The sequence below is a fragment of the Pan paniscus genome, chromosome 10 (genome assembly GCF_029289425.2).
Source record: "Pan paniscus chromosome 10, NHGRI_mPanPan1-v2.0_pri, whole genome shotgun sequence".
Classification (NCBI taxonomy): domain Eukaryota; kingdom Metazoa; phylum Chordata; class Mammalia; order Primates; family Hominidae; genus Pan; species Pan paniscus.
This window is the reverse complement of record NC_073259.2, coordinates 96,021,201-96,047,397: the sequence shown is the minus strand read 5'-3', so window position 1 is coordinate 96,047,397 and position 26,197 is coordinate 96,021,201. Positions and strand designations below refer to the sequence as shown.

Below are 26,197 nucleotides of genomic sequence, written 5' to 3'. Positions count from 1 at the left end.
GCCAAGAACACAGAGCTCTTTCTACGTCCAGCTTCCAGTCAAGAACTATAGTACCTTTCTGGGGGGAGAAAGCTGCTAACATTTCTCATCCTCTCCAATTCCCAACTCCATGTTGCTAGAGCTCTATTTTTCAGGCCTGAATCTTGTTTTCATCCAGCCCCAAGCATAAAGCAAAAGTTCTATCCCACGTGCAGCAGGCTAGGAATAACAGGACCTCAATTACCTTTGCCTCAGTTGGAGCATGGATAGAGGTCCCATGCCAGGAGGCACAAGTTGTAAACACCAGAAATTACCACCCCTGCTTTGTGCCCTAATTTTAAAACAGGGCGTCACTCCAAAAGAATTAAGTGACTGTCCTTGCTCTTAGCATCAGCACTAAGATTTTGTGCAGGCAGAGAGTAGAAAACTCTGAAGCTCTCGGAAAGAGAACTGAATTTATTTGGAATAGAACATAGTGTGGGGAAGTTTAAGATTAGGGACGCTCTGAAAACAATGGTGATTGGGGATAAGCAATTAAGAGGAGGCTAGTAGCTCCATGAGAGCAGCAAACTAAACTGTAAACCAGCTAGAAGTTTACCAAAGACAACCCGGTAAAGACACAGTTAAAAAGAGTTCTTTTGGGCCGGGCGCGGTGGCTCACGCCTGTAATCCCAGCACTTTGGGAGGCCGATGTGGGCGGATCACGAGGTCAGGAAATCGAGACCATCCCAGCTAACACGGTGAAACCCTGTCTCTACTAAAAATACAAAAAATTAGCGGGGCGTGGTGGCGGCCGCCTGTAGTCCCAACTACTAGGGAGGCTGAGGCAGGAGAATGGCGTGAACCCGGGAGGCGGAGCTTGCAGTGAGCCGAGATTGTGCCACTGCACTCCAGCCTGGGCGACTGAGCAAGACTCCGTCTCAAAAAAAAAAAAAAAAAAAAAAAAAAAAACCAAAAAAACAAAAAAACATAGTCCTTTGTCAATCTTTAGTCTACTACTTCTGATCTATTAACAGCTCCTGGCCTTCCATTTCTAGTTATCCCAGAAGGGGATACTGGAACACCTTGCAGGTAACTACTGGGCAGGCAATTTCGCCTGGTGTTTAAAAACATGGATTCTCGCTTGAACCGGGGAGGCGGAGCTTGCAGTGAGCCAAGATAGCGCCACTGCACTCCAGCCTGGGCGACAGAGCGAGACTCCGTCTCAAAAAAAAAAATAAATAAATAAAATAAATAAAATAAAATAAAAAGAGTTCTTTTGGGATTGGAACAAACTTGAAAGATTGGCCTCAAAGCTTAGCTCTGCAAAGGAGTCAATTTACTTGGGTTAAACTGTGGAGCAATTTATGCCCTAGTGCATTGATGAAAACAATGGGGCATTACACCAGCAATGAATGGAAGCTAACATCTCAGTGTGATACCAACAGAGGTGGACAGCTTAACAGAGAAACCAGGGAATGGAGCAAAATGAGCCCTGCTAAAGTCCGTGTTATCCCTGTTAACTGTGGACATGCCAAGGCTACATCCTCTGAGGAATGACAACAGAGGCTGCATATTGTGGGAGAAAATAAATTTTACTAAAATATTCCAACAAAGTCACTCAAAAATTAAAAAGCAAACAACAAGCTTCAGGTTTAGGATGAGAAGTCAATATTCAGAGTTGCTACAATGTATTATCACACATGTTGAGCTTTCAATAAAAATTATAAGACATGCAAAGAAACAGAAAATTATAATCCACATACAGAAATAAAGGAGGCAACAGAATGCTTATGAGGGGATTGTGATGTTCAACTATGCATTGATTTTTTTTTAACTTTTATTTTGACTTCAGGGGTACAGGTTTGTTTGTGCAAGTTGGTTCTAAAGATAAATTGCATGTCCTGGGGTTTGATGTACATATTATTTCGTCACCCAGGTTATAAGCATAGTACCTGATAGGTAGTTTTTCATTCCTCACCCTCCTCTCACCCTCCACCCTCAAGTTGGACCCAGTGTCTGTTCTTCCCTTGTTTGTGTCCATGTGTACTCAATGTTTAGCTCCCACTTGTAAGTGAGAAGGTGCGGTGTTTTGTTTTCTATTACTGTGTCAGTTCGCTTAGGATAATGGCCTCCAGCTCCGTTCATGTTGCTGCAAAGGACATTATCTCATTCTCTTTTATGGCTGTGTAGTATTTCATGGTGTATATGTGCCACATTTTCTTTATCCAGTCTACCATTGTTGGGCATTTAGGTTGACTCCATGTCTTTGCTATTGTGAATAGTGCTGTGATGAACATACACATGCATGTGTCTTCATGGTAGACTGTATATACCCAATAATGGGATTGCTGGGTCAAATGGTATTTCTGTTTTAAGTTCTTTGAGAAATTGCCAAACTGCTCTCCACAATGGCTGAACTAATTTTACATTCCCACTAGTAGTGTATAAGCATTCCTTTGTTTCTGCAGCCTTGCCAGCCAGCATCTGCTATTTTTTTAGCTTTTTAATAATAGCCATTCTGATTAGTGTGAGATAGTATCTCATTGTGGTTTTGAGTTGCATTTCTCTAATGATTAGTGACTATGAGCATTTTTTCATATGCTTGTTGGCTGCGTATATGTCTTCTTTTGAAAAGTGTTCATGAGCAGACAATGACTTAAAGCAGTAATTATAATATGTCCAAAGACCTAAACTCCTGCATAAAGAAGTAAAGAACGGTATTATGACAACATCTCAACAATAGAGACTATCAATGGGTAAAAACTACGAAAAAACCCTAACAAATTGAAATTTTGGAGTTGAACACACAATATCTGAAATGGGAAAAAAATACTATAAGGGATCAAGGGTAGATTTGAGAACTGCAAAAGAAAGAACCAGTAAATTTGAAGATAAATCAACGGAGATTATACAATCTGAAAAATCAAGAGAAAAATAAATGAAAAAAAAGATGAACAAAGCCTAAGAGAAATATGAGGCATTTTACCAAAATGTAAGGAAAGAAAAAATAATGGCTGAAATTCCCCAGATTTAATTAAAAAATTAATCTGCATATACAAGAAGCTCAACAAACTCTAAGTTGGATATACACAAATACACCTGCAGCCAGACACATCATATGAAAAAAGATAAATACCAGTGATAAAGGCAAATTCTGGAGAACAGCAAGATAAAAATGTTTTATTGCATATAATAGAACCCCAGTATGATTAACAGCTACCTTCCCATCAGAAACAATACAGGCAGTAATCACTGTAGACTGAAAGAAAAAAAATTGTGGCAATCGAGAATCTTTGTCCAGAAAACTAGTTTTAAATGCTGTATTTCAAAAATAAAAAGGCAAACAAAGACATTCAAAGAAAACAAAAACTGAGAGAATTTGTTGCCAGTTTGTCTACCTTAAAAGAAATACTAAAGGAAAACTTTCAGGTGGAAAGCAAGTGACCTGAGTCAGTATTTCAAATCCATATGAAGAAACAAAGTATGCTGATAAAGGTAGTTGTGTAAGTATAAAACTATCATAAGGGCATATTTCTTTTCCTTCTATAATCTGATTTTAAAATTTTATAAAACAATACATACAATTTTTTTTAGTCTGTTACCTTTAGAAATGTAATATATTTAATAATAGCCACACAAAAGAGGCAGATGGAAGCAAAACTGTAGGATGACAAAGAAATGACACCAGATAGTAACACAAATCCATAGGAACAAATGATGAGAATTAGAAATTATAAATAAAAAGGTTAATAGTCTCTGTTTATAGAACAAACTGTAAATACCTACTTGATCTTTTTCCCCTCTTAGCTCCTTTAAGAAACATACAATTATCTTAAGTAATAATTATAACAATGTATTACTGGGTTTGTCATGTATAGAAATGTAATATATGTTACAATAGTAGCACAGAAAGGAAGAGGGCATAGAGCTATATAGGAGTAACCTCTTATATCTATCTCACTGATGTTAAATTAGTATAAAAGTGAAATAGATTCTGATGTTAAGAAGCATATAGTAAGCCACAGAGCAACCTAAGAAAATACTATAAAAATGAAGAATGATTAAAGGAATTTAATATTATACTAGAAAATATTCATCAGTGTAAAAGAAAGAGAAACAGCAGAACATGAAACATATAGAAAACAAAGTAAAATAGTGTACCTAAATCCAACTATATCAATAATTATATTAAATGTGAATGGGTAAAAAATTCAATCAAAAGGCAGAGATTGTGAGAATAAAATTAAAGATAAAACTATATGCTCTCTGCAGAAAACACTTTTTAAATTCAATAGCCCAAACAAGCTGAAAATAAAAGAATGGAAAATATATACCATGCAAACAATTATAAACAAGAAAATAAAAGACTCGAACAACTGTAAAGCAACTAGACCTAAAAGACATCAGCAAAACACTCCATTTAACAATTGTAAAATACACATTTTTCTCTAGTGCACAAGAAACATTTTCCAGTATAGATCACATTCTAGGTGATAAGGTAAGCCTGAATAAATTTAAAATGATTGAAATTGTGCCGTGTATGTCTTCTGAATATAATGGTTTTAAAAGTTGAGAGAAAAAAATTGAGACATTTACAAATATATGGAAATTAAATAGCACACATGTAAATAACCAAGAAATCACAAGAAAATTACAAGGGTAATCAGCCAATACTTTGTGTTTAGTAAAAGTAAAACATAGCATACCAAAACTCATGACATGAAGTAAAGCAGTGCTTAGAAGAATATAAGTTGTAAATGCCTATATATTTTTTAAAAATCTCGAATAGATAACCTAGACTTATACCTTAAGACACTGGAAAAAGAAAAACACATTAAACCTAAAGCAAACAGAATGAAGCACATAATAAAAATTAAAGCAGGAATTAATGAACTAGAGAGTATGAATAAAGAAAACCAATAGAGAAAATCAGGGAAATCAAAAGTTGGTTATTTGATAAAATCAGGAAAATTAAAAATCTTTAACTTGACTGACCAAGAAAAAAAGAGATAGGTTGAAATTACTAAAATCAGAAATAAAAAATGAGCCATCACTCCCAATATTATGAAAATAAAAAGAATTAAAAGGGAATAATGTGGACAACTATATTTCAACAAATTAGATAACTTATATAAAATAGACAAATTTCTAGAAAGACACAAACTACCATCACTGACTCTAGAAAAAAAAAATTGAATACATCTATAGGAATAAAGAGATTGATTGGGTATTTGAAAACATTGCCACAATTAAAATCTGGGCTCAGATGGCTCCAATACTGAATTGTAACCAACATTTAAAGAAAAATTAGTACTAATTTGTCACAAATTCTTCCAAAAAAAAAAAAAAGATGATGCAACACTTTCCAACTCATGTCTATGAGATGTTCTATGACATCAGACGAAAACTACAGACCAAACTTTTCCTATGAATATAGACACTGAAAAATACTCAACAAAATTCGATTACACTAAATCTGACAGCTTTAAAATGGGATTATATTCCATAACTAAGTGAGATTAACTCAGAAACAAGGTTGGTTTAACTTCCCAAAATCAATTTCTGTAATTAATAATAATAATAATAATATACCCACAATAATATAATAAAGAGCAAAAGACACATGATCATCTTAACAGATGAATAAAAAACAGTTGATAAAAATTTGACACACATACGTTATAAAAAATATTCCACAAACTAGAAACAGAAGAAAACTTCTTCAACCTGATAAAGAATATATATGAAAAATCCACAGCTGATAGCATACTTGATGAAATACTGAAAGCTTTACCCCTAAGATTGGGAAGAAGACAAGGTTGTTCATTCTTGTCATTTGCAGTCAAGACAGGGAAATTGTTGCAGCATCATCAGCTAAAAGGCTCTATATTGGAAAGAAAGAGCAACATTATCTCTATTTGCATATGGCATGATCTTTTATTTAGAAAATTCTAGAAATCTAAAAATTATTAGAAATAAATTTAGCAACATTGCAGGATACAATATTAATATACAGTAATGGATTGTGTTTCTTTACAGTAGCAGTGAACAAACTGAAAGTGAAATGAAAAAAATCCCACTTACAATAGCATCAAAGAGGAAAAAATATTTAGGAATTAATTTAACATAAGATGTGCAAAGTTTATATTCGAAAACTACAAAAGATTGTTGAAAGAAATTAAAGAAAACCTTGAAAAACAGAGATATCCTTGTTCATAGACTGACTTTGTGGTTGGTATGCCAGTATTCTCCAAATTGATCCACAGGTTTAATGTAGAATTTATCAAAATCCCAATGGACCTATTTGCAGAAATTGAGAAGCTGATTCTAAAATTTATATGGAAATTTAAGGGACCCAGAATAGTGAAAAAAAAATCAGGAAAATGGAAACCAAATTTGGAGGACTTACACTTCCTGATTTCAAAATCTACAAGTTACTACAAAACTGAAGTAATCAAGACTATTTGGACTAGCATAAAAATTGATCTATATGTCATTGAGACAGGATTGTAAGACCAGAAATAAACTTTTATATCAATCAGTTTATGCTCAATTGATTTTCAACAAGGGCATATAGATCATTCAATGGGGAAAAGAATAGTATTTTCGACAAATGGTGCTAAGACAACTAGATAGCCACATGCAAAGTAATTAAGTAGCACAACTGCATCACATCATAAACAAAAATTAACTCAAAATGGATCAAAGAACAATATTCCATTTTGGAACATTGGATCACTTTAAAAAGGAAATCCACACCCATTAACGGTTACCTCTCATTTCTTTCCAATGAAACATTGGATCACTCCAAAAAACAAACTCACACTCATTAACAGTTACTCCTCATTTTTTTCCAATTCCCAAAACCTACACAGTCACTACTTTACTTCTTGTTTCTATAAATATATCTATTTTTGATATTTTGTATAAATGGAATCATATAATATATTATTTTTTGTGAATGACTTTTTCCTCTTAGCATGTTTTCAAAATTCATCCATGCTCTCACATGCAACAGTACTTTATTACTTTTTATAGCCAGATAGCACTCCATTCTATGGATATGCCACATTTTATTTATCCATTTATCAGACAATGGAAATTTAGGTTGTTTCCACTTTTTGACTATTATAAATAATGTTGATATAAACATTTGTGTACAAATGATTACATTTGTATAATATAGACATATATTTTCACACCTCTTGGTATGTAGCTAAAAATGGAATAGATGGGACATGTGATGACTCCATATTTAACCTTTTGAGGAACTGCCTAATTGTTTTCTAAAGTAGCTGCAGCATTTTTCATTCCCATCTGCAGTGTACAAAGATTCTAGTTTCTTCACATCCTTGACAACACTTGTTATTGTCTTTTTAGTAAAGAAATTAATCATTGTAATCGTTGTAGTATGAAGTGATATCTCATTTGGTTTTGTTTGTTTTTGTTTTTGTTTTGAAACAGAGTCTTGCTCTGTTGCTCAGGCTAGAGTGCAGTGGCATGATCTCGGCTAAATGCAGCCTTAACCTCTCAGGCTTAAGTGATGCTTCCACCTCAGCCTCCTGAGTAGCTGGGACTACAGGTGTGCGCCATCACACTTGGCTAATTTTTGTATTTTTTTGTGGAGATATGGTTTAGCCATGTTGCCCAGGCTGGATCTTATTTATTCTTTCTGTGTCACCTTGGGGTTCTGAGTGTTTCTTCATTATCTGGCTGAGAGGGCTGGGAACTGCTTTCCAGCAAAATCTGGGACTTGTTGGCAGGTGTTATCATGGCTCACCCCCATGTGCCAGGGGGCTGGCTACTTTTCATTGACTGCTTTTTCTTTTGGTGTCATATCTAAAAAACTTTTCATGACCTAAGGGTTCTTCTATGAGTTTTATAGCTTCAGATCTTTCATTTTGTTCTTAGATCCACTTTGCATGAATTTTTGTTTCTAATGTGATGAAGTTGTGCAACTTAATTACTTTGCATGTGGCAATCTAGTCGTCCCAGCAACATTTGTTGAAAATACTATTATTTCCCCCATTGAATGGTCTATGTACCCTTTTTGAAAATCAGTTGAGCATAAATTGATTCATATAAAGATTTAGTTCTGGTCTTGCAGTCCTATTCCAATGATACATCGATCTACTTTTATTTTTATGCTAGTCCAGATAGTCTTGATTACTTTAGTTTTGTAGTAATGTCCATATAAATTTTAGAATCAGCTTCTCCATTTTTGCAAATAAGTCCATTGGGATTTTGATAAGAGTTGTATCATACCTATAGATTAATTCAGAAAATATTGCCATACCAAATACAAATCAATCCATAAACAAGGATATCTTTCCATTTCAACATTTCTTTAACTTCTTTCAACAATATTTTTATTTTATTGAAATAAGATAAAAATTTTTTCTATATATATTTTCAGAATCTTTTTCAGAATATAAATTTTGCACATCTTATGTTAAAATTAATTCCTAAATACTTTTTTCTCTTTGATGCTATTGTAAGTGGGATTATTTTTCATTTCATTTTCAGTTTAATCATTGCTAGTGTGTAGACACACAATCCATTAATGTATTATTATTGTACACATTTTAAAATAATATATAGTTAATTAGGAGGGCAATGATTGATTGTTACATCTACTTATCATCACATATATCTTGAACAGACTGAAATGTTGCATTTTCTCTGCAGATATCACACTACAGAAAGAAATTCAGGAAGGAATTCCACTCCAGTCCCAGAGTCAAGAACCTCTGAAACCTCAGGAAAATATATCACGACCCATCCACCATCCTTTAGTTTTAAAAACTAATTTTGAGGAAGAAGAGGAAGTAGATGAACAAAATGGTTAGTAGAACTTTTTTCAGGTTTAAAATGCACATTCAAAAACCTCACATTTTCTACATATGTGTTTAACTGTAAAGGTTTATGATGTAATATATAAGGCAGATTTTGCTGAGAAAATAACTATAATTGTATTAAACTAATTTAATTCATTATGTTCTAATTTGCTACATATTTATGATCTTTTGGATTGGAAAGTTTTTGTTGTACGATGGCTGGGAGACAGATCTGATGCTTAAGTATATATAGGTGCTTCATATACACCATGGAATACTATGCAGTCATAAAAAGGATGAGTTCATGTCCTTTGCAGGGACATGGATGAAGCTGGAAACCATCATTCTCAGCAAACTAACACAAGAATAGAAAACCAAACACCACATGTTCTCACTCATAGGTGGAAGTTGAACAATGAGAACACATGGACACAGGGAGGGGAATGTCACACACTAGGGCCTGTTGTGGGGTGGAGGGCCAGGGGAGGGATAACATCAGGAGTGATACCTAATGTAGATGACGGGTTGATGGGTGCAGCAAACCACCATGGCACGTGTTTACCTATGTAACAAACCTGCACGTTCTGTACATGTATCCCAGAACTTAAAGTAAAATGTATATCTATATAAATGTATATATATAGATATTTATATATCTACAGATGCTTACAGAGATACTAATAAGCTATGTTTCTTATATATGTTTCTAAAACATTGATGCACAAGTGTATCTGTTTATCTACATATGTATTAATAATATATCAGTTTCACATTTAATCCTGGAAGTTATAGAGATCTATGTAGTAGTTAATAATCTATAAATCACTGTCATCTGCATTATTCTAAGTCATCCTCACGAGAGTATGAACAGGCTTAGGACCCATGTCTTTGCATTTTAGTTTATCCTTTGCCTCCCATATCAACCCAGCACAGTGGTGCCAGAAAGTGTGTATATACAAGATAAACATGAAGAAAAACTCTCGATCTGTCTTTGTGCTGGAATATGTCCTTCTATGGACTACGGGCCACCATAGTTTCTGTGCTTAGGAGTACACTGAGCTATTTATTACTATTTCTGTGTGCTGCAGCTCCATGTCTCTCATGCCTACATCAACCTCGAAATAAACATACACCATCTCAACATTGAGTCTGTACATTCAGCGTCTCATTTCAAAGTACATAATACATAGCCCTTTGTTTTCTCTTGACATTGTTTTGAATACTTAAAATGTAGCAATTTGAAACATTTACTAGTATGTAAAATTATTGATTTTAGAAATATAAAAAAGTAATCTATCCATGAGAACAGTATTTGGGGTTTTCCTTTCTGGTTTATAAATTTTCAGATTAATTGGCTTTGGGACAATTTAATTTAAAAAATCTATATCCTATAGATGCTTCTAGTTTATGGACAAAGACTCCTGAAGAAATTGAAGAAAAAAGAGCAATAAAGGAGATTTGTTATAAATCTGGTAAGAAATCAAACATTTTTGTATTTTCTAATACTTGATGTGATACATATAGTAACCATTACTTTTCTTATGGTTGATTAGGGGAATACTACAGATTTCATACTCCTCCAGATATTTTGTCATCAAAAAGCATGACCCCTACAGCAGAAAAACAGTTAGAAAAGCCTTTGGAAAATGGCAGTGAATTGCAAGAAGGTAAGAAATGAAAAGGCAGCATTTATAGTGATCTATAACATATACTTGGTGTGATAGACTGAATTATTTAGTATGATGTACAGAAGAATAAAGTGATAAATAATACATCGTAATTGAGCACTAGAAGAAAGTGTTTGTATTGGATGACCCAAAGCTGCTATTAATGGGATTATGTTATCCTAGAGAAGTGACAGAATGAATAGACTTCATTAACACGTAATGACACTACACACTCCATGGGGTAATGCTGTAAATAATTTGCTTTTACCATTTTATTTGTCTTTGAAATAAATCCCCCTGCCAAAGAGGTCTAGATTTTTCTTTCTGAATAGAAAAGTAAGCCTAGCCCAAGAAGAACAAAAGAGAGATCACAGAATGACGCTAGTGGCAGAACAGAGATTATTTGGTCATTGCATGAAAGTCTTCTGTGGACCAGACTATTTCAGGGGCCATGCTGGAGAACAAATCGAAGGCTCTGCTTTTTATGGCGCTTACCTTTGGAGAATCTGATTTACTGTGGATGAACATCTGCAATATGTTGTGCAAGTCTGTTTTGTAGCGAACTATTCAAACGTGGCGATAGGTGGCAGCAACGCACCATCAGACGGAGAAGAGCCCGCAAACCTTGGGAACCATATAGGGAAGGACAGATTGCAGGCCAGCACTGCTCAGAGAAGAAAAAACAAAAGGAAACAAAAACAAAAGAAGAAAACAAGTTAGCAATGAACATTAAAAAGGGCAGATTATAAAGACAATTATATGTACTTTTGCTTTATATTATGCTTTAAAAGGCTGTTTATTTTTAAATAGTTTTGGTTAATTCCTATATACCCTTCACCTAGATTTCCTTCAAACGTTAGCATTTTACCACATTTGAATTTTCACTCTCTCTAAATATACACACTGTTATTATAATCTTCTGAATTGTTCGAGAGAATAAGTTACAGACATGATACCTCTTTGCTTTTACATTAACTGTAGTATAAATATAAAAATCAGAAAATAACCGCTGATAGAATACATTTATAACCTTCTTTTCCCACAAATTTTACCAATTATGCCATTAATGTGCTTTATAGTAAAATAAATTTTTTCCCCTAGTCTAGGATCCAATCCAGAATCACACATTGCATTAGGTTGTCATGTCTCTTTTATTTTGCTTTTAATAGTTTATTTTAGAAGAAATTTATCCAGAAATGCATGGGGAAAGCTGAGAGTATTATTTAATTATCAGTGTAGTTAGCATTTTGTAGTCAATAGTGACTCTAATACTTTTTATCTGATTGTTCATGGTGAACAGATAAAATCAAAAGTAATATTACAAAATTCCTTATATGAGAAACATATCAAACTAGATATATTATGTATATACAATAGTGTTAGATTGCTTACAATTTTTAATTGCCATTGAATAAATAATCCAAATAGGAGAATATACTTGCTTACTTCTTTGTTGACACAGAATTTAAAACTCATGTATTTATTAATTTATTATCAGATCACTGTGCAAACAATACTTGCATTAACTTTAAAGCTTTTTTACTTTCATCATGAATTCTATCATAAATTTCTTATTTAAGCATCTAATAATTTCTGGGGTGACTTTTTTTTCTTCTTATTTCTAGGAGATAGTCTTACAGTTCTGACAAAACTTAGCCAATATGAAAGGCAAGGTGAAATAAAAACATCATTGCATGGGAAACCAAAGACTGACATTGCTGCTTTTGAAAATGGAGGTGAGTTAATTTATTACTGATTGACTCTGAATATATCACCACATAATAAATGAGTCTGAATTTTATCTTTTACAACTAATTTTCTTTTTTTGTCCATGTCATGTTTAACACAAGAGTTCGGAGGTATATCACAAAATCAGTTGCTTTCAGAGACCAAAATCTCTGCCAAATACCTTGTGCGAATTTGTGTTCAGTGTATAAGACATTCCATTTTTCATATTTTAATGAGAAACCTGTGTGTGTGTGTGCATGTATGTGTGTGTGTGTGTGTCTGTGTGTAGGCTCAACTCCAGACTATAATGAATTCAGGTGTTATGTATGTGCTGTAATATACTATAACAGAGCTATAAATGAAGGAGGCACTTAATAAATCATTTGATTAAGTCTACTTTTTATTTATCTACTTATTTATTTATTTATTTATGAGATGGAAGTCTCACTTTGTCACCTAGGCTGGAGTGCAGTGGTGCGATCTCGGCTCACTGCAACCTCCATCTCCCGAGTTCAAGCTATTCTCCTGCCTCAGCCTCCTAAGTAGCTGGCACTACAGGTGCGTGCCACCACACCCGGCTAATTTTTGTATTTTTAGTAGAGACGGGGTTTCACCATGTTGGCCAGGCTGGTCTCAAACTCCTTACCTCAGGTGATTCGCCCACCTTGGCCTCCCAAAGTGCTGGGATTACAGGCCTGAGCCACCGAGCCCAGTGGACTTAAAGTCTACTTTAAAGGAGCTATATTCAAATATATATCATTTGTCATCACATTCTAAGTGTGTATTATAGCTTAAATATTTTGGAACTGTTTTTTAGCACAAACATCTTGGAAAATCTGTCTTTTGACTGAAAATTCCAAGCGTTTGTTTTGAAAATATATAGAGACTTTGTGGGGAGGTCGAAAGGTGTGGCTGATGGGAAGAATGTGTGTGAAGAGTAGGAAGGAGGTTGAGAGCAGGTATCAGTAAGTACCAGTATCTCTTAGGCATATTGGTGATACTTTCTGCTGTCCTGGTGTCAGCCATTTTCTTCTGTGTGCCCCCCACCGCCCTTTTTTTTTGGTGCTAAGGTAATTTGATTATTTTTTCTCCCTTCTTACATCTGCAGCAGTTTTAGTCTAGCTGTTTTAGTCTAGCTGTAATTGTTTTAGTCTAGCTGTAATTGTTTGGTTGCCTTGAAGCAATAAGTTTTAGCTACAAATTAGAAACACTGGCAGTCTCTCCCAACGGAGTTCCCACTGTCTATTTAACCTATATAAGTGGGACCCACTTAACCCGAGCAGTTCTAATTGAACAGTTTGTTGAAATATCATTAAATCAGATAGCTTTTTTGGTTAATAAAAGGTTATTTTTAACCATTGATAGACTAATGGTTTCATATAAAAATAAACTATCCTTCACGTTGTAACATTAATAATATATTTCCTACTTTGTTGGGAGTTAGAAAATGTGAGAATGTCATTATACTGTCATTAGCCTAATATTAATAATATTGTTAGAGTAATGAACTACTTGAAAAACCATACTAAAAGAATATTTTAAAAATTCCATTATCTGGTATACTAAGTTCTGGTATAGTCAAGCTTATTGATTTTCCAGGCATCATAATGTTCTCTGTGTCACTAGATAAAATAATCTTCTGGGTATGTGTATATGATAGATATATCTAAACATATTTAGGCTCCTGCATTCATAAGACATCTTTGAAATGAAGATGATCAAAACTGAAATTATAATTAATGAATTAGTATTCATTTCAAGAAAAATACTTGAGGCATTGTCTTGTCTTAATATTATTTTAATGTGTTATTGCACTTTAATAAAGTTCACAGATCTGAAGTGAATAGCTTGTTAAAATTTTACTTGTGTATGTATCAATATAACCATATTTATGGTACTCCAGATGGCTCTTTCTCTCCAAGTCAATAGTCTTCTCCCAGTGGTAACCAGTACTCTGGTCGCTATTACTATAGGCTAATTTTGCATTTTTTGACCTTTATATAAGTGGAAATATACAGTTTGAACTCTTTTAGTTTGGATTCTTTTACTTAATGCTCTTTGTATTAGACTGATCCATGATGTTGATTGTAGCAGTAAATCTCTATAGATAGATAGATATATACCACATATATACACACATATCTACATGTAAGACATATACTGTATATGTGTACATATATATAAAAACAAACGTGGGCATTTCTCTCTCTATGTATATAGTATATATATACACACAGTTGATACACACACAAACACACACACAATTGATTCTTGTTATTCCTGGTTGCTATATATAAAGTTGACATGAACACTGAATTAGCAAACACTGAACCATTGCTCCTCGGGGAACTATGTACACACACACATATACCTACATCTCACACAGATTATAATCTTAAATCATAGAAATTACTCATCCTGGTATATTCTGTTTTCCTTATTTTACAAAAGAGAAAACAAAGTTCAGAAGTCTTAAGTGACTCTCTTGAGGTTGCCTCACTAACAAGCCTCAGAACTGGGACTCAAACCCCTTCCACCTCTCCCCAGAGCCAGAGCTTCTTCCACCATGCTGTGCTGCCCTCTCCTGTCTCCAGCCATTCTCTGATCATCTCTGTATGAATTGAAATGAGAATGCTGAGCACTGCCATTGTTAGACTTCAGCTAGGAATGTGCGGGTCCAGCAACTCAAAATTTTCACCACTCTGCATACGTTTGCAAACAACAAACAAACATAAAAACAATGCATGAAAGCACCATGAGTATTGATATTGGGATTTGACAGACAATATTTCCAGTTTGGGACTATTATTAACATTCTTGTACATGTCTTCTAAAGGCCATATGCACACCTTTTCTTTGAGATTAGCTTGCTCTGTATCCTTACCCACAATTAGTATTTTCAGTCCTTTAACTTTAGCCTTTCTGGTGAGTGGCTAGTGGTACATCATTGTAGTTTTAACTTGTATTTCCTTGATGACTCATAATGTTAGCACCTTTTCATAAACTTATTGGCCATTTTGACTTTCTCTTTTGTCTGGTGCATTTTTAAGTCTCTAGCCCATTTAAAATATTTTTTTCTTATTGACTTCTCTAGATAAATCTGGATACTTTCTGACAACCTATTGTCCTGTTCGCTAATTCTCTTCCTCTCTGCTCTTTAATCCGTATTTTAAATTCTAAATTTCTATTTGACCTTCTTATTGATTTTCTACTTAAATTCTCCATCAGTTCTCTATTTTGATAATGTTCTTGTTATTTTTTGCAACTTCCTGTTTGATTACGCTTGGATATCTTTCATTTTCCTCAGGTTTTTGCTCAATTGTCCTGTCTTACTATGCCTTCTAATATTTTATTTGATGCTGAACAATATGGATAAAAATTACATAGTGTATGAATGATGTTATTTCTCCACAGAGAAACTTTTCTCCTGGCAGGCAGCTAGACTATCAGCAGACCACCTTGATTCTGTGAAGGACTAGCTTTGGGCTTTATTAGGGATGATGCCGTAGATGATACATTATTTTTCCTTTCTTTGAAGGTATAGTCCTTATTCCTCGGATAAGACCCTTACCCCTAAAGCATTGCTTTACTGGGTTATCAACTGAGACATGGGATGTTCACCAAGATACCTCTACTCTGGTAAAGCTCGAATGCCAAATTTTACCTCCCAAGCAGTATGTAGATGCTGAAATCTCTGACCAGTTTTTAGCCTCCCAGATGCAGTTTTTGCTTATTTCCTAGGGTTCCACAGTGTACCTGAAAAGTATGGGAGTCAGATAACAGTTTAAAGGGAGTTTTATGCCTATTTCAGAGGAACTTCTTTGTTGTTCTTCTTTTTTCATTTCCCCCTCAATTTCAAACCAATTAGATAGTCCCAGACTCTCGGCTCTTTCTTTTTCACCTCCTTGGTGTCGCTTTCTGCTTGTTATTTCCTTACATGATGAATTAGACATGCTTTCAGGGAAAAATCTGTAGTAAGTGTGGAGCGTAACTCCTTCAGGGAAAAAAGCCAGGGTGAATGTGAACATACAATTGACTTTGTGTCCTTCCATTGCTCTCAGGCATTGCAGTCACATGCATTGGGTTGTTTTCCAATCAGTTTGTTTTGGTATTTTATAGTTGTTTTGGGGATGAAAGTTATTCTAATAAAAGCCATTTTGGTCATGGTAGAAACCAAAAATCTTTTTGACATTTTTATCACTGGTTTTGTGTAAGCTCCTTGAGGCTAGGAACTGTGTATAATCAATCACTATAGATAAATCTCTGTAGTAGAATGCCTGGCACATTATGTGCACTCAGTAAATACTTGTAGAATAAAGGATGATATGTTCAAATGCATTGAATGACTGGGTGAATGTAGACATGTTTATAAAATTTACAGTTAACTGGAGGTTAATCTGTTGGAACAATGAGCCAAATCTTACAGGGTAACTTCAAGCAATGATAAACATACATTCTTACATTTAGGTACAAAACATTAAATAGTGGCTTTTCTTTAATTTGGGAAAAACCCAGTATGATGGCGTTTTTGAGGGGAAAATAGAGTGAGTTTTTTTGGCCACAATGTTTTACAACAATTTAGGCGTGTGTTTTCACTACCAAATAGCGATGGTAAAGTCACATTGGATTATTAGAGGCAGTATAGAAAGATAGTTAAATGTGATTTAAAGTACTCAGTAAAGGGTCAGATTCCTAGAAAATTACTCCATGAATGGCAAGTATTATTTTACTAGTTCTGCTGATTTCTCCACAGCTTAGTTCACATTTGGGTGTCATTTTAAAATAAGGTTATTTGAAACAAATATGTTAAGAAAAGGTAACGTATGGTGAAGAATTTTGGAATTTTGTATGTAACGTTTAAAGCGACTATGGATATTTATCCTGGAAAATAGAAGTTCTTGGGGAAATATGGAAACTGCTTTAATATATCTGAAGATGTTATATGGAAGATAAATTACATTTACTCTGAGTATCTCTAAATGGTGGGACTAAATATTATTATACATTAAGGAAAATTTTGTTGACTCTGAATTTTCTTGCAATTATCTATATGTAAGTTTACATACTGCATATTCATATACATATATATTAATACTCATGTATTAATCTAAGCATATAAATGTATGGAGATGGATATGGTATCACTGAGAAGTGTCCAAAGAAAGGTGAACAAAAGGGGTATTGTAGAAAATGTTCCTGTATTGAAAGCTAGTTTGTATCACTTTCTGCCATTGTTGCCACTGACAGTAAGGTTTTGTCATAGGAGGTGACTGTTATGTTCCACAGAGGGTCATATTTCTTGGAGTCGATGAAAGTGAAGCTTTAACTGAAGAGAAAGAAATCACCATATCAAAATGTTCAAATACTAAAGGTAATGAATATTATATAATTTTGATTCATTTGTAATTTGGCTAGGCAAGTTAAAGACAAGCTTGCTTGTTATAAAAACCAATAGAGGAATGGTAATAAATCAAAATATACACTGAATAGGAGTCAAGAGCTCTAAGGTTCCATTCCTGGCTCTGCCCCTAATTGTATGACCATTTTTTTGTTTTCTTACCTGAAAAATAGCCTGTTGGACTGTATAATTTCTAGTATTGCTAGTTCTAAAGTTACTGGTTCTTTTAAATGGCAATACCAAGTCATTTAATTTATAATATCAGTATAAATGAATTTTGTTAGAAAAAATTGTTTGTGAACATTGTGAAGAGTTTAATCTCAAAAAGACTTTTGTATTTTATAATTGTTGCTAACACTAGTCTGTGAATAATCAAGAGATATGATAAAATACATCCTCTATAGTTTTACACTGCCCTTAACTGTACTTAAAATCCACCAGCTGGTATCTCTCTGCTGAGTGCCTCTCAGTCGCAGACTAAAAGTACAGCTGTCCTGTAATTAGGGGGCTTCACATACTTTCAATCAAAATGTAAACCCATTTTATCTACCATCTCTACCATTAAATATTCCCAAGCATAGGAAAGGTTGCCTGTGATCAAATCATTTTCGTGGAAAATTGTAAATCTTTCTCTCATTTTCTCACTCAGAGATGGAAAGGTTTTCCCCAGTCCATCAAAGAAACTCTTAAAGCTATACTAATATGGTAGCCACCAGCTATGTATGACTCTTTGAATTTAAGTTAAAGCTGAATAAAATAAAAAATTCAGTGTTTCATTGGCACTAGCCACATTCCATGCGCTCAATAGTCACAGGAGGCTAGTGGCTGCCATATTGAACAGCACAGATTTAGAACATTTTCATCATTGTGGAAAGCCCTGCTAAGGAGTCCTGCTCCAAAGCATATAGCAAGTTAAAGTTGTTACATTTGAAATATTTTCAGAACCCCAATTTAAATGGGACCATTCAATGTAAAAATGTAAAACCTTTTAAATCTTTTGTATGGAGATAGTAAAAATACTGCCACGACTTTTTATTTACATATTGAAAATAATGGCTATAGTTTCCAAGTTTTGTTTTGTTACTCATGACATTTCGAAATCCACGTGGCAACTAGGGAATGTTAATGATGCTTTTCTCTCAATTCATAAATATATATATTATTTTAAAGAGGTGTTCCCATTATGTAATGTTTGAATAGTGAAATAACAACTGAAATGCTTTTTTTAAAAACTAATATTGACATTTTATTTTCTTAATTTGCTTTAAAAGATAACAAGGACAGTCCTCATCCAAAGCATTCCCTAACTACCCGACTAGTACCTACAACGCATGTATTAAATGCTACTGAGAATATCAGTATGAAGTGCAGAGAGGACCCCTCTTCAAGTGAGACATTAGCTCTATCACTTTTTGGCCTTAGATATATTTGTCTTACCATGGATTTGTTTTGCTTATTTAAAATAGAATTTTAAAAAAGAAAGAAAAAAGGTTTAAAAATTATTCGGAACTAAGAATTAAAGACACAATATCCTCTACTAACTAACTCTGACAATGAGCTGTGATGTAGGTCCTAGTAAATTATATGCTCTCCCACTAGTTTACTTTTGGTATTAAAATGAATAATACACTACCTTTTTGGAAGATTCACTAGCATAACCTTTTAAATTGCGCCCATAGTGGAATAATACATTGGCAGCTTTTTATTATGTTTTGGATTATTTTTTATTAGTTTGGCTTCTCACTGACATTCGGTTCAGTGAGCTACTTCTCTTGATACAGTTAAGACTTGTGAATCTTCCTGATCCCTTCCCTTCTTCCTTCTGTTCCTTGTTTTATTTATTGAACTCCTATAATATTCTTGGATCGCAGCCTGGCACTGATGGGAATACTTGTGATTTGCCCTCAAGAAGCCCAGTTTAGTGGCACTTGTTAAAAATATGGATTCCAAATCCTTGCACTGGGAGCTTGGGAGTGGATCAGGGGCATGATGTTTGAGGAGGAGACACTGAATCAGAGCTTTATTGAGGGCTTAAAGCTAAAGCTGAAAGTTAGGGCACAGAAAGATTAATTAGTTTACTGTAGAGAACTAATGTAGTCTACACTGTACACTTGATGTTCAGTTTCTCTGTGCAGCGGTCACTTGTGAATTTTCAGGAGCCTTGCACAGTGAAGTAACAGAATGCCCCCTCTGAAAAATTGTTTTAAGATTCTCTGGAGATATGTACCATAGAAATTCCTGAAAAATTGAGAATACATATAAAATATTGATGTAAAAATATACAAAGTGAAAAATTTAATATTCTTAGAACTTATAAATTCTGATTGCTCAATCTTGACCAAACTGTCTGTACACCCAATTTAAGAGCTTAAAATAATAAGGTAAAGTTCACTGAAAGTATTTTACATTAATCCAACTTCTTAAGAAGTAGTAGTTTTGGCTAAAAAAGTACAAAAAATTCATGTTGAAAATAAGAGTTCTAAAACTATTTAACAATAGCATTATAATGAGATTTATAATTATATTTTGAATGCAATTTTATGTTCCTTTAAAAGAATCCACACATTCCTTTGGAGGAAAGTGTTTTTCTTTGAGGAAAGCTACTTATTGAAAGTTATTTCATCAATCTATTTCCAAGATAGATTTTTTTGGCACTTAAAAATAAATCACCTTTTGTTCTAAAAAGTAAAGTGTTAGGATGGTGCATTTATTTTTTCCTCTTGCTTGACATGTGAATGCACAGATATGTAATTATCACCTACAGTAATTTCAGAGATGAAAGCATCTCTTAAAAATTTGTAAAATTTGTATCTTTTCTAAGTGAATGATGTCCAGCCAGTGAAGAAGCCTCATTTTAAAGGTGTGAAAAAAAGAAAATGGATTTATGATGAACCAAAGAACTTTCCTAACTCTGGAATGCAGAGAGGTAAGGTGTCTATATATTTGATATTTCTAAATTGTAATTTTAAAAGAGATTAAATATCAAATATCTTCTACCTGAAAAACAATTTACTGTCATGTGATGTAAATGTTACTTTAGGGGTCAACTCAACTTCTCTAAACTTAATTATTTTGGCTTCTATTGGCTTCCATTATGCTATCAAGTATTTACAGTGCAATATGTTATTTATGGGTGTGAAACCAGCCTGTTTTATTCCTCACTCCCTCCCACCTTTCTTTACAGCAGTACAGGCCCCAAGACCCCAAAATAAAATGAGTTATCACCGCAATAATAAAAATCGAAATGCGGAGAATGCGTCCTATATCCACGTTCAAAGAGATGCTGTCAGGACTGTCACGTTGAATGCACCTTCCCGCAGCAGGCCCACGCATGGGTCCTACAATAAAGTCCATGCTAACAGGGAACCCAAACCCAACCTCAGTCCAGGTGAGGTCCTTTGTTGATGTGGTTTACTCTTGTCTGTGGTTTGCATTCCCATGGAATTTCCCGACAGCTTGGCTAATCTTCACTACTACCTACTCCTCTCTTCTTTTCCCTGGCCATCACCACCATAGAAACTAGTGAGAGGATTTCTTCCATGTGCAGTCCTGCACATGATTTAAAGGATATGGAAGAAAACTCATGTTGTGTGCAGATGACTTCAGATCGCACCTCCCTGGAGTTTTTTTCTCAGAGCACTGCACTTCGTTCCTCCAGGACAGCTTCATGTCACTCAGGAGGACTGTTTTTGAATGGCTGACATTTTCTTGTTCCACTAACTGCATTGTTCAATTTTCACTGTCAGGCTAGTGCCTTGACTTTTCTGTAGGCCTTCATGATTATTTTCTGAAAGGGTTGGTTTGGGGATTAACTGCCATATTTTTGACAACCTCTCATCTCTCTCACCATGGATAGATTGCTTCTAAATCATTTCATCATGTAATAGGCAAAGTCATAGTATATGTCAGGAAGTACAAGGTTACAGGGGAGAAGAGAACCAAATCTCTTTATCTCTTTTTCTTCCTATGTCTCAGATGGATTTTGTTCTTTTGAAGTTGGGTTTCAGTTCTCTAAACTTAACAAAATGCTGCTCAATTCTATATGATTTCATGTTTGTATTTTTCTAAGTTCACGGTTTAGTTAGTGGAGTTCTGAATATTTTGAACTTATGGAAACATAAGACTATATCTTTCTTAGTTTCTTTTATAATTTAATAAATTTTTTAAAAAGTTTATGGGTACACAGTAGGTATATATATTTCTTTTACAATTTAAATATACATTAGCTTATTTAAATTATTTTTCTTTTTGCTTTAAAATAGAATGATATATGGATGCGTATTTGTAAATAAGGATATTCTTAGGTGAAACGTGCTTTTAATTTTATTTATTACTATTATCTTATTTACTGATATTGTTATTGTTATTATCGTTTTACTGCAACTGGATGGCTGTGAAGAATACAATGAGTACTAGAAGAGCTGCCAATGTCTAGGTTTGTGTGAAGGTGCCAGAATTCATACTCTATATTGCTTTTGCACCATTAGTGCAAATGTCAACACAAGAGAAATGCAAATTATTGGTATTATGGATCATGCTTTGAGAACACAGCTGCATAGTAATATTTGAAAACACAAATATAACATTGTTAGATAGTAGTAGAAATGTAGATATGTCAGAGAAAAATAAGTATTTAAGGACCAGGTGAGGATATAAATGCTTCGGCTATCTGGGGCAGTGAGGTCGCTATTGCATTACGCCAATTACTGCGAACATGGAAGTCACTTCATGGAAGGACATGGGACTTGGGCTGTACCTCATAGTTTCACAGTTTTAAAATAAAAGCTCTAATAAACATTAGCAGAATTTATGCAAAACTATGATGAAGTGATGCAGTCAAAATTTTTATTACATTTAGATATCATACCCTCCTGTAGCTTATCCTTATTTGAAGCATTGAACAGCCAATTAAGAATCTGTAACCATGCAACCTACTCATCTGACAAAGGGCTAATATCCAGAATCTACAGTGAACTCCAACAAATTTACAAGAAACAAACAAACAACCCCATCAAAAAGTGGGCAAAGTATATGAACAGACACTTCTCAAAAGAAGACATTTATGCACCCAAAAGACACATGAAAAAATGCTCATCATCACTGGCCATCAGAGAAATGCAAATCAAAACCACAACGAGATACCATCTCACACCAGTTAGAATGGCAATCATTAAAAAGTCAGGAAACAACAGGTGCTGGAGAGGATGTGGAGAAATAGGAATGCTTTTACACTGTTGGTGGGACTGTAAACTAGTTCAACCATTGTGGAAGTCAGTGTGGCGATTTCTCAGGGATCTAGAACTAGAAATACCATTTGACCCAACCATCCCATTACTGGGTATATACCAAAGGACTATAAATCATGCTGTTATAAAGACACATGCACACGTATGTTTATTGCGGCACTATTCACAATAGCAAAGACTTGGAACCAACCCAAATGTCCAACAATGATAGACTGGATTAAGAAAATGTGGCACATATACACCATGGAATACTATGCAGCCATAAAAAATGATGAGTTCGTGTCCTTTGTAGGGACATGGATGAAATTGGAAATCATCATTCTCAGTAAACTATCGCAAGGACAAAAAACCAAACACCGCATGTTCTCACTCATAGATGGGAATTGAACAATGAGAACACATGGACACAGGAAAGGGAACATCACACTCTGGGGACTGTTGTGGGGTGGGGGAAGGGGGAGGGATAGCATTAGGAGATATCCTAATGCTAAATGACGAGTTAATGGGTGCAGCACACCAGCATGGCACATGTATACATATGTAACTAACCTGCACATTGTGCACATGTACCCTAAAACTTAAAGTATAATAATAATAAAAAAAACAAAAAAACCATGCTCACTTATAACTTAAATGGTCTTAATAAACTCACTTGTATCCCTGATGCCTTAGCTTTGAAATGGTAAAATGAATTACTTAGAGAATAGCTTCACCCCTGAGATGTTTATAACTTTGAAACACCCTTGGAATATGATTTTAAAGTTATAAAATATTTAATTCTGGATTTTTTTTCCCTCAGACAAATATACGTCAACATCATATAATGATTCAACCTGGCGAAAACGAATTCCTTTTTCAAAAACATATTCAAAAAGTGAAAAGATATATCCAGGTAACTATTTATAAGTGGTTTTAATGTATCATGCAATTCTGAAAATGAATAAGTTTTTAAGTGCAAGGAGTGTTTTAGAAAACATGAAGATAAATAAAAATTTCAAGATATACATGCACACTTAATTACTTGGAGTTTAGTAGATATCTTGTCTACTAGTAATGTAATTTTACTGTTTTACTGTGTTCCTCTTTGCCTATTTTTATGTGTTACCCAAAAACGTTTTTATATAGTTCTTTCCTGGACAACAAACAGTAATTGCAGCAATCATGTAATATGTTAAGATGCATTTTTTTTTTTTTTTTTTTTTTGCTGTGCTGCGAAGCAAATGTGTAAAACTGTATTTTAACACAAGACATTAAAGTTTTGCTATATCTACCATAGACAAATATTGGCTGGTATAGGCTGACAGGACATCCAAGATGAAATTTCTCAGCCAGTAGTTTCTGAGGGACTGTGGTCTCCTCCTTGTGGAACTCTGTGCTCTGGGAGACTGGGGTTCCTTGGAACCTCCTCAGGGTAGAGGTTTGTTGTATCCCTGACCTCAGGTTTTTCTTTTGCTAAACAGCTTGGTGTCTTTTCCCAGACTCTCCTGGGCTGGTTCAGTAGGTTTGGAAATCTACAGGGGATAAAATGCTTTCGATTACTTCTCAGACAACTGAACATTTCAGAAAAATTTCCAGTTAGGGAACTCCTACTGACTACAACTGTGACTCAAGGCACAGATATGTGTTATATGTTTATATACTGGGGATAACTGTTTTCCATTTTCCCCCCATCTTTCCCAAATCATACTGTGCTGCAAGAGAACCCTGCTGCAGTGCTATTTAATTGATCATACTTTCTTTTAACTTTGTGTGAATTTGCACATGTGATAGCACTGAATTTGGGGGGTGGGGAAAGAGGTGAAGAGTTGATGAAAATCCTGGGTGAAACTTGAAATTGTTGAGCTCTATAGCCTTTTCTCCTATGGCCCTCCTATGGGTGAAGTGATATTTGGAGTATTAAGGGATGTGCTTCTCCCTTATCCCTGTCTTAATGACTTCTCTTGTATTTCAGTAGCCTTCTCACCTCCCATACCAGATAGTTAAATATGAATTACAGAAGACATTTAGGAAAGGAAGGGTCACTTCAGCACATAATACAGGTACCATCTATGTCTAGCACTGAATCAATGCATAGAGGTATGGCTGTGTTGCAGTTCCCAGATGCAATCTAGGGAGAAAAGCTTTGAAGAGAAATTTTTTGCTGTTATCTGGGTTAGGGGGAAGACAAGCCATGTCTAATATGAGAGGACTGGAGACAGCTTCTTGAGATTTTTCAAGTGCTAAGGTTGCGTGGGAGGGCATCTCACATTCCTGTGAGCCTCAAGTGGGAGAAAGTTCATGGGAGAGAGGACCAGTGGGTCCAAATGAAGTCTTCTGGCTGGGATTAAAAGGATAAGCACCAGAAAGAGGATTTTGTTGAGCCATATTGGGGTGGGTCAGTATTTAGCTGTAATCTTGACAGATTGCTTCTGTCAGAGAGCCAAGGAGAAACTGAGCCAGCATCCACTGACCAAATCCTTGTTAACTAAACTATGGTCTGAGGACTAGCTGCAGTGACATCACCTGGGAGCTTTTTAAAAATGTAGAATCTCCATCTCAGACCTGCTGAATCAGAATCTGCATTTTAACAACATTCCCAGGTGATTAAGATACACATTAAATTTCAAGAAACCTTAGACTGGGTATCTAGACCACCATTAAAGAAAAATAAGAGCCCAGCACAGGACCCATCCATGTCAGGACTGTTGAAATTATATTCTCTTACTAGCTCTCTCACAACCACAACCATTCTCTCCTGTTCCAATTCCCAGAAATTAGGATCAGTAGCAGGGAGGTGGGGTACAGAGAACACCCTGAGAAAAAATTTTAAATCTGAATGTGACTGAAATGTAAAAGTGAGATGCCTAATAAATCACTGAATTGGACTAAATTTACATGCAGAGGAAGAATGAGGACTTAAGAAATTAGATTTTATAATGAAATAGTTTGTTTTCTTATTTTCTTTTGATTGGGAAATGCATAACCTCACAATGCTTATCCTTCCCAATTGTTGTCATCACCAGAATAGGAAGAGAAAGATTAGCTTATGTTTCTTCCTGCACATATTCATGCTAGGTCACAGAGCAACATTTTCAACATTTCCCAGTGGACAGATGGACTGCTGGAGGAAAGGAAGCAGAAAACACAAGCTGCCATGAGTCTGTTCCTCTAGGGCACTGGCAGCCAGGACCACAGAAGTGTAAACGGACAGGAGAAGCCTTTTGGAAAAATGTTGTTGGATACTGTGGGGATAATGCAATAATAGAGGAGAATGCACATGTCTGTGGGAATTAGGGGCAGAAGCTGAAGGCAACTGGAGATGTCATTCTCATTGGTGACCTTCTCTTGAGGCCACATGTCCTTTGTAATAGGGATATTGCT

General features: G+C 34.8%; 1 protein-coding gene across 8 annotated transcripts in view; it reads left to right on the top strand.

Annotated features, from left to right (window-relative positions):
• Positions 1-26,197, top strand: part of C10H12orf50 (chromosome 10 C12orf50 homolog) — a 50,823-nt gene that overhangs the window by 22,463 nt on the left and 2,163 nt on the right. For 2 of the 8 annotated variants that reach the window (XM_055095966.1, XM_003828325.6), the window contains exons 4-12: positions 8,650-8,805; positions 10,193-10,270; positions 10,352-10,465; positions 12,091-12,201; positions 17,457-17,564; positions 18,863-18,979; positions 20,413-20,517; positions 20,776-20,979; positions 23,637-23,729. In XM_055095966.1, coding sequence (XP_054951941.1) covers positions 8,650-8,805; positions 10,193-10,270; positions 10,352-10,465; positions 12,091-12,201; positions 17,457-17,564; positions 18,863-18,979; positions 20,413-20,517; positions 20,776-20,979; positions 23,637-23,729 — 1,086 coding nt within the window. The remainder of the gene's footprint in view (positions 1-8,649; positions 8,806-10,192; positions 10,271-10,351; positions 10,466-12,090; positions 12,202-17,456; positions 17,565-18,862; positions 18,980-20,412; positions 20,518-20,775; positions 20,980-23,636; positions 23,730-26,197) is intronic. The other 6 variants (XM_055095967.1, XM_024931182.3, XM_008953707.3 and 3 more) reach the window with 3 other exon arrangements.